The 9,581-nt window shown below is 39.2% G+C and overlaps 1 protein-coding gene across 1 annotated transcript; it reads left to right on the plus strand.

Moving 5' to 3' along the window:
- si:dkey-12e7.4 (uncharacterized protein LOC558132 homolog) lies at nucleotides 1–8,369 on the plus strand. The gene is made up of 6 exons (XM_047382830.1): nucleotides 1–267; nucleotides 505–556; nucleotides 2,985–3,172; nucleotides 5,857–6,021; nucleotides 7,409–7,519; nucleotides 7,776–8,369. The coding sequence occupies exons 1-6, from the start codon at nucleotides 112–114 to the stop codon at nucleotides 7,887–7,889; spliced, it is 786 nt and encodes a 261-aa protein (XP_047238786.1). The 5' UTR covers nucleotides 1–111; the 3' UTR covers nucleotides 7,890–8,369.
- The last annotated feature ends 1,212 nt before the right edge of the window (nucleotides 8,370–9,581 follow it).

The raw sequence follows: 9,581 nt of genomic DNA on the forward strand, positions 1-9,581 counted from the left end.
TACCGGGGGAGCAGGTTAATTGCAGGAAGTGGATTGCAGGAAGCTTGAAAGGTTGTACTAGAAAGTAAGGTAATTCCAGACTGTCAATATTGAAGTAAAAAAAACGACATAATGATGAGTGGGGTGGTGAATTTTAAAAACTGCGGCTCTGTGCTGATAACGGGAGCAAACCGCGGACTCGGGCTGCAGATAGTCGAAAGTCTGGCGAGTGGAGGTTTCTCACCGGGCAAGATTATAGCCGCGACCAGAAACATCACCGGTGCGCAGGTACTCTGATACTTTTAAATATTATCCTCCATGCTACATTTGATTAACGGATTTACTCCCTGCTTTGAAGCAGGGAGTTTCTTTAATTCTGTTTTTCATAAAGTGATAACGTAATGCTGAGTCACGGCGAGTTTAGCAGAAAATACGCACAATACTCATAGTCACCACCAGATGTCGCCACTGTGACCCACCAAAGAACTGCCTGGGAAGTAACTTTTTGTTTATTTTGACTTACAGAAACTTCAGGAACTGGCTACGGAATACTCCAACGTCCACACTGTGACTTTGGGTAAGACTGATAAAAGAAGAGGTTAATATTTTTAACAGATAATACTGAAACATAATACATAAAATAGGATATGTGTGGAAAACTGCAATATTACACAACACGGCAATCAAGAGATTTATAAAAAGTCCAATGAGACACAAAATGGAAAAATAAAATAAGAGAGAAAATTGCAAACTCATCATTGTGGCGTAAATATTATAAAATTCAACATATATTACTACAAATGAGACATGAGAGGAAATTGTCAAATAAAATGCAAAATCATGACTAGAGGGACACAACAGTATGCTAAATATCTATCTAATGAAAAAAATCTAAACATACAAAATATTATTTCATTTGTGTCTGTTTACAAGAGCTGGACACAGGTGTTCAGTAACCACTAATTGATTGCAAGCTATCTTAACATGGAAATAAATTAAATTTAGACTTTTATGGACTAACACTTAAAACAACATTCAAAGACAAAAAGGAATGGCAGCAAAGATGGACGTTGTCTAAAAGGAGCAGAAAATCCACTTAACTGACAAAACATAAAATAAAGAACTATCATGTTAATCAAAATAAGCTTAAAATGGAACATTCATCATTCATTCTATCTGTCCGTGTGTATTTCTGTCCCTCCATCAATCCATCTACCATCAATGTTTCCTTCTACAGGTCCTTCTCAAACAATTAGCATATTGTGATAAAGTTCATTATTTTCCATAATGTCATGATGAAAATTTTACATTCATATATTTTAGATTCATTGCACACTAACTGAAATATTTCAGGTCTTTTATTGTCTTAATACGGATGATTTTGGCATACAGCTCATGAAAACCCAAAATTCTTATCTCACAAAATTAGCATATCATTAAAAGGGTCTCTAAACGAGCTATGAACCTAATCATCTGAATCAACGAGTTAACTCTAAACACCTGCAAAAGATTCCTGAGGCCTTTAAAACTCCCAGCCTGGTTCATCACTCAAAACCCCAATCATGGGTAAGACTGCCGACCTGACTGCTGTCCAGAAGGCCACTATTGACACCCTCAAGCAAGAGGGTAAGACACAGAAAGACATTTCTGAACGAATAGGCTGTTTCCAGAGTGCTGTATCAAGGCACCTCAGTGGGAAGTCTGTGGGAAGGAAAAAGTGTGGCAGAAAACGCTGCACAACGAGAAGAGGTGACCGGACCCTGAGGAAGATTGTGGAGAAGGGCCGATTCCAGACCTTGGGGGACCTGCGGAAGCAGTGGACTGAGTCTGGAGTAGAAACATCCAGAGCCACCGTGCACAGGCGTGTGCAGGAAATGGGCTACAGGTGCCGCATTCCCCAGACCTGGGCTACAGAGAAGCAGCACTGGACTGTTGCTCAGTGGTCCAAAGTACTTTTTTCGGATGAAAGCAAATTCTGCATGTCATTCGGAAATCAAGGTGCCAGAGTCTGGAGGAAGACTGGGGAGAAGGAAATGCCAAAATGCCAGAAGTCCAGTGTCAAGTACCCACAGTCAGTGATGGTCTGGGGTGCCGTGTCAGCTGCTGGTGTTGGTCCACTGTGTTTTATCAAGGGCAGGGTCAATGCAGCTAGTTATCAGGAGATTTTGGAGCACTTCATGCTTCCATCTGCTGAAAAGCTTTATGGAGATGAAGATTTCATTTTTCAGCACGACCTGGCACCTGCTCACAGTGCCAAAACCACTGGTAAATGGTTTACTGACCATGGTATCACTGTGCTCAATTGGCCTGCCAACTCTCCTGACCTGAACCCCATAGAGAATCTGTGGGATATTGTGAAGAGAACGTTGAGAGACTCAAGACCCAACACTCTGGATGAGCTAAAGGCCGCTATCAAAGCATCCTGGGCCTCCATAAGACCTCAGCAGTGCCACAGGCTGATTGCCTCCATGCCACGCCGCATTGAAGCAGTCATTTCTGCAAAAGGATTCCCGACCAAGTATTGAGTGCATAACTGTACATGATTATTTGAAGGTTGACGTTTTTTGTATTAAAAACACTTTTCTTTTATTGGTCGGATGAAATATGCTAATTTTGTGAGATAGGAATTTTGGGTTTTCATGAGCTGTATGCCAAAATCATCCATATTAAGACAATAAAAGACCTGAAATATTTCAGTTAGTGTGCAATGAATCTAAAATATATGAATGTTAAATTTTCATCATGACATTATGGAAAATAATGAACTTTATCACAATATGCTAATATTTTGAGAAGGACCTGTATACTCCCATCATTCTTGCATCCGTCCTCCCATTGATCCATCCTTCCATTTTTAAATTCTCCAAATCCATCCAGCCATCCAAATTTTAGTCTGGAAACAAGGAATTTGTGCATGACAAAGGTGGTGGAGGAGCCCTGTGTTCAGTTTTGATCAGTTTGTCTGGTTTTGGGTAGTTTGCTGTATTTGTGTGTTTCTTGCGTAGATGCAGTGAATCAGGAGAGCATAGAGAAATGTGCTGAAGAGGTGGGTCAGCTGCTAGGGCAGGAGGGTCTTAACTGCCTGATTAACAACGCAGGGATCAATGTGGCGGCCGACTTCCATTCTGTCACTGCAGAGAAGATGATAGAAAACTTCCACACCAACGCTGTTGCTCCATTGATGATAACAAAGGTAATCTGAAGTTTTTCAGAATCCTGGTGGCAAAAATAAATGCTTTCAAAGAAGCTCGCAGATCTGTTTTCTGACTTAGAAGTGGGACGAGTGGGTCATTTATGATTGGGCAGGACACTAACACAAAAAAATGACCTTGATAAAGAGATGTTACAAAATCCCTGAGCTGTCTGCATGTCATAAATATTAATTAGAACTTTGGGTTCTGGTAAGCCTTAGAGGACGGGACAGAGGCGACAGAGCCTCACCCTGTGCGATTCAAAAATATGAGCACTAATCAGGGGCCTGTCAGCAGGACAGATTCTTGCTGACACAAAGTTTGAAGGACGTTGTTGTTTTAACTGCAAGGCCACATTCCTGCAGAGAGTCCCTCAGTAATGACTAGAAACAGTGACTCACGTCCAGCAGAAATCTGCTACGGTTCTCTTGCTGAGGGCTTTAAAACTTTGTTCTTCCATCTTGTAACAAACAAGTAACAGAAAACTAAACCTTTTGATGTTTGCAGTCTCACATTTTCTTTTTATCACAGTAATTATTTGTTTTCATTTGAAGATCCAACTGTGTTTTTGAAAAAAAATCCTGAATATATTTTCTTACTTACAAAGTGAATGATTTATCAGAAATGAACAGTTGGATGCAACCTTTTAAAATGCAATATTTTTTTGTTTCACATAATCAACCCATTTGGAGCTAAGGCTGAAATACTTTAAGGGAAGTTTTTAAAAGCAATACCATAAGAAAATCCTTTTGTTTTGGGTATTTAATGAATGCCCTCGGACTCCAACTACTTTAAATGTTCTACATTCTAAAACATTACATCCATAAACGTCAGTGTAGTGTTGTGAATAATCGCTAAATGGAAGGAAAACGATTTCTTAAAAAATCTGAAAAGTGTGGCTCGCATTTGTTTTCAGCCCTACTTTGTGAATACTTAAATAGCAGCTTGTGTGTATTTTTCTACCAGCTTAGCACATCTACAGAATAAGTTTTTTATGCACAACTGTCCATAATTACCAGATCCAATGGAGAACATCTTTAAACGCTCATTTTTAAGTTGTACTGTGAGTTGATGGGGAAATATAAGAACTAAAAAGAAATCATGCAAGGTCTTCAAAACCTTTACAAATAGAAATCAGAAAAGTGCTTCATGCATGTGTATTCAGCCCTCTTTAACTAATGCCCCTAAATAAAATCCAGTACAATCAACTGCCTTCAGAAGTCACCTAATTTGTCCTTAAAGAGAGGAGTAATTTGATCTCAGTATAAATTCAGTTGTTCTGTGAAGGCCTCAGAGGTTTATTAAGGATCATTAGTGAATAAAAAGACCAGTGAACTCACCAGACAGGTCAGGGATAAAGTTGAGGAGAAGTTCAAAGCATGGTTAGGTTATAAAACAATATCCCAAGATTTTAACATCTCACAGAGCTCCAGATGTTCTCCATCATCCAAAAGTGGAAAGAGGATGGACGAACTGCAGACCTACCAAGGCATGGGCGTCCATTTAAACTGACAGGCTGAGAAAGAAGAGCAATGATCATAGAAGCAGCCAAGAGGGACCTGGTATATCTGGAGGGACTGCAGAGATCCACAGATAAGGTGTTGTTCTCTACATACCACAAGCCATGTAGGGGACAGAGCAAAAGTAGGTGCATTGGCCAGACGTGACTAAAATAAAAAGTGTGGCCTACATGCCTAATGCCATGCTTGGTGGAGAACCATTTCCAGTGTGATACAAGGGGTATCGATGTTTTCTTCAGCAGGGACAGAGAACCTGTGAAATACAGGGCAAAACAAAACCTGTTATGGTTCACTTTCCAGCAGCACGGTAACTATAAACTTACAGCAGTGCTACAATAAAATGGTTTAGATCACTGCATATTGATATGTTGGAATGGCCCAGTCAAAGTCTGCACCTATTGAGAATGTTCATAGTCGGTCTATCCAATCTGACTGAGCTATTTTGGCTAAGACAAATGGACTGAAAGGAAAATTGTTTAGATGTTGAAAGCTGTTAAAGACATTTCCCAAAACACTTGAAGCTATAATTGTAATTACTACAGGGTACCGACTCAGAGGTACAAATGAACGGAATATTTTTAGATTTTTATTAGTAAAACATTTTAAAAAACCAAGGTTCACCTTCTGGTTATGATCTACTTTCTGTTCGTATGCCATGTCTCTTTATGCTGCATAATAACGGCAGAGTGAACATGAGGCCTGCCTTGGATTTATTTCAGGTGAACCTATCAACTGACAGACATTTAGAAACACAGTTTAAATCAGATGCAAAACATAGATTATATCTTTTAAAACTACATTCATGATTCATATCATTAATCTGAGTCGGCCGTTTTTAATTATTTTGATCTTTATTGTTTTTTACATTTGTGAGTATGCTGTATGCTTCCATTTGCCTTTTACTTTGCTGCTGACAATAATGGGTATTTCTATTCTATTCTAAATGAACAAAAACAAGGTAAATGATTTCTCTGTAGAGTGAACATGGCGCCACCAGAGCGCAGCAGTAACATACAGTGTGTACATTTGAAAGGCTAATTGGTAATGCTATCAGACTTTCACAAGGAAATATGAAGTAATAAAGTAGCTACAGGCCTTTAAGTTTGCTTGTTTAATATGGATTTGTGGATCTGAAATGTCATGTTTTGTTTTTCTTCCGCTGTTAGGCCTTCCTGCCTTTGTTGAAGAGGGCTGCAAGCAGAGGAGGGTTAGGAACAATGGGAATCCAGAGAGCAGCAGTTATTAACATGACGTCTCTGCTGGGGTCTGTGGAGCTTAACTGGGGCGAGGGGGCCAACAACATCAAATGGTACCCTTACAGAACCTCCAAGGTATCATTAGTGTGGGAAAAAAAACCTGGACCTCATCATGATTAATCCCATCGAGGCTCTTACCACTTGTTTAAGTCGACTGAAATGTAGCACATGGATTAGCTGTCCGCAGAGAGAAACAATGACATCTTTACGACCTTCAAAAAATACACTAAGATGGAGAATCCTCTGCCATAATCTAACTTGCAGAAACACTGGAAGTAGAAACATAATTGTTGAAAACTAATTTTTCAGTAACACTGAATGAAAGTGAAAAACTTTCATGTTATTAAAAAGGAGGATTAAAGGGCATACATCATTATTTTTAATATGTTTCCATTTCAATTTTGTCTAAAATCAAGAAACATGTAAAAAAGTAAACACGTAGCAGCAGAGAATGAGTGATGTTACACTGGAAACACCAAACAGGCATCAAAGCATAACAGCCAAGACAAAGGTAATGCTAACCAAGTCTGCAACTAGCATTTGAGTTCATAAAGTAAAGATTTGTGTAGGGATTTATCCAGTTCTCTGAGCACAGTTGAGTGGAGACCTAACAAACCAACATCCTTTCCAGGGTTTTAAAAGTCCCCTGTAGTGAATCCAGACTGCCTGTAATTTACTACGGCGGAAAATGACCATCCATCCATCGGGGGAGCTGGTGCCTATCTCCAGCGGTCTACAGACGAGAGGCAGGGTACACCCTGGACAGGTCGCCAGTCCATCGCAGGGCAACACACAGAACAAACAACCACGCACACACCCATTCACACCAAAGGGCAATTTAGAGAGACCAATTTACCTAACAGTCATGTTTTTGGACTGTGTGGGGGAGCTGGAGTACCCGGAGAGAACCCACGGATGCACTGGGAGAACATGCAAAATCAATACAGAAAGACCCCAAGCCAGGAGATGAACCCAGGACCTTCTTGCTGCAAGGCAACAATGCTCCCAACTGGGCCACCGTGCAGCAGCAAATTACCAAATGAGAAAAACTTTGATGTATTTAATTTAATTTAGCTCAAACACAAAAATAAACTTTTGCTGATGAAGGCTTGTAGCATGAGTAGCCCGGCAGCAGGATCTTATGGAGACAGTGAATTTTTATTCAACATGATCTCTGCACATCAGCAGACATTTTGTACTGACAGAGGACACATAAAAAGTACAAACCGCTATGAAAGACAGCATCTTCTTAGCTGACAAACTTTATGCTAACATCCATCCTCCTTATGTGTTAAATTACACATTTATTCGACTTATTAGCTTTTAAAAACAGTGGAAAGGCCCGTTGGGATTTATTTTTGTTTCATACTACTGATATTTGTAGGTGTTTTGGTTCAATATGATGATTTTTTTACCTTTAACAGTTTAATTTCTGGTTACCTTCATCTGCTTGTCTCCTCAGAGTGCTCTGAATATGGTCAGTCGCTGCATGGCTGTAGACCTGGAGCCGGATGGGATCCTTTGCATGGGGATACATCCTGGCTGGGTTCGCACCGACATGGGAGGCTCTGAGGTGAGAACCTACTGTTGGTGCCCTGGTTTTTATAGGGAACTATTAAACATAGAAAGATGATCAAAAATAAGAAAGTTTACTTTAAGACTTGATGTTTATTAGCATGAAACATGCTCTGTAAGATATACTAACCGGAAATCTCTGAGTTGTGACAGCTTGATTTGGAGAGCAGAACGTGGTTCTCCTAATTCTGAGGAGTATTAACTGTCCTCGGTAACATGTGGTCTCAGTTTGTTTTACCTTTTCTTCGTTCCAGGCTCCCCTGAGTCCAGAGGAGAGCGTTGCCTCCGTCTTGTCTGTGATTGGTGGGCTGACTGAAAAGGACCACGGGTCATTTCTGAGCTTTACAGGAGAGCAGTTACCATGGTGACCTGTTGTTCAGCACATTATTAAGCAGAATAAGATTAAACTTCAACCTGATCCTAACGACCCTTTTAGTCAGTTAGGCCTGATTCTAACTTTGGAGAAATAAATTTGTCCGTCAGAGTTTAATAAGCAGCATTGAAAGGTGTTCTTTTGGGCATTGTAAAGCTTGTAATACTTTAACTATATATATATATATATAACATTTACTTTTCAGAAAACAAAGATCTTTTCTCACAGGTGCATTTAATCAAATGTACAAGTTAATATTTTATAAAATAACATAAAAAGGAGAAACTTGTTTGATTTAGTTTTCCTCAAAAAAGCTTTCATTTCCTGTTGTTTCAGGAGTTTTATCCTGAGGTTTTTCTGTCGTTCTCTCTGCCTTCCTGCTTGATATCTGACAGTTCTTTGTCATTTTACCTGCTTTGTCATCACTGAACTGGGGTTGCTAATGAGCCTTAAATAAATATATGCAAAGCCTGGATGATATGAGTTTAACTTGGGTAGGAAGTTAACTTAATCAAACCACACAGATGACAAAGATCCACACTGAAATAAATACAACACTAGGATCTTACAATTAGAAATAAGAATAAGAAGAGATCAGGACATCCTGATTGATGAGCCAATCAGGATTTGGAGTTGAAAATGCAGGAAAATCCACAGGTAATCACCAAATTCTGGATTTTTGAAAGGAATTGCAAACTGTTGGACGTTTCGTCCAACGGTTTGTTCATGGCGATGCTCTCTGGCCGAACTGTGAGGAAGACCACCTACTTGGATGAGAATCAACCCTACATATGAAAGGTATCAGGATGCTTCACTGTTGGCACCACACAGTAAAAGCTCTCAGCTTTTCTTCTCTTGACAATTGATTATTGAGAAGTCCTAAACAACTAGAACGAGTATTTATCAGAGAAAACAATAACATCAGTCTTCTTTTGTCTTTTATTGTACTTAAATTTTTATTCTCTCCTTGATGTTTTCTTAATATTCTTAACAATATGAAGTATTTACAGACAAACTGAAGCTGCAAAGTATATATACTAGATGATCCTAATGGTGCAGGTTTGAAACAGTGGTGAAGTGAGAGCAATTGTTACCTAAACAACTTAGTTATATCACATGTAAAACAGGAAACAATATAAACCAGTGAAAAAGAATTAAAGTACACCATAAGTACTCCTTCAAAAACATTGACGTTCTTGTCTGCGATTTAATACTAAAAATAAAATGTTTCTTTTTTAAAATACATGAATGGTTTTTAATATTTGTCAGTGGAATAATGTGTCTAGAAATGAGTTGATTTACTTTCTGATAAGATAATAAATATATCTGGTTCGCTAATTAATTTCTTTTTCACTGCAATGTCTCTGCAAACTCAAAGAAAACTGACTGAAGACACATTTTCTATAGCGTCTGCATCTTAAAACATCAATGAGACTGAATGTTTACAGGATCATCCAGCAGCTGGTTTCCATTGAATAGCATCACCTGAATGTGGCTGTATCGGCTGTTTTCTCACATTCCCAGTTTATTGAGGTGTGAAGTAAATTCCAGGAAGAGGGACACTGACCCTGTGCCCCCTTTTAAACACAAACATGTGCTATGAGTTAATGCTCTGTAGTAACCCCACATGAAAGGCTTCACTGTCCCGTGTGTGTGCTCAGCCTACCCTCAGATTGTGCAATCAGCT

The sequence above is a fragment of the Girardinichthys multiradiatus genome, chromosome 2, assembly GCF_021462225.1.
Source record: "Girardinichthys multiradiatus isolate DD_20200921_A chromosome 2, DD_fGirMul_XY1, whole genome shotgun sequence".
NCBI lineage: Eukaryota > Metazoa > Chordata > Actinopteri > Cyprinodontiformes > Goodeidae > Girardinichthys > Girardinichthys multiradiatus.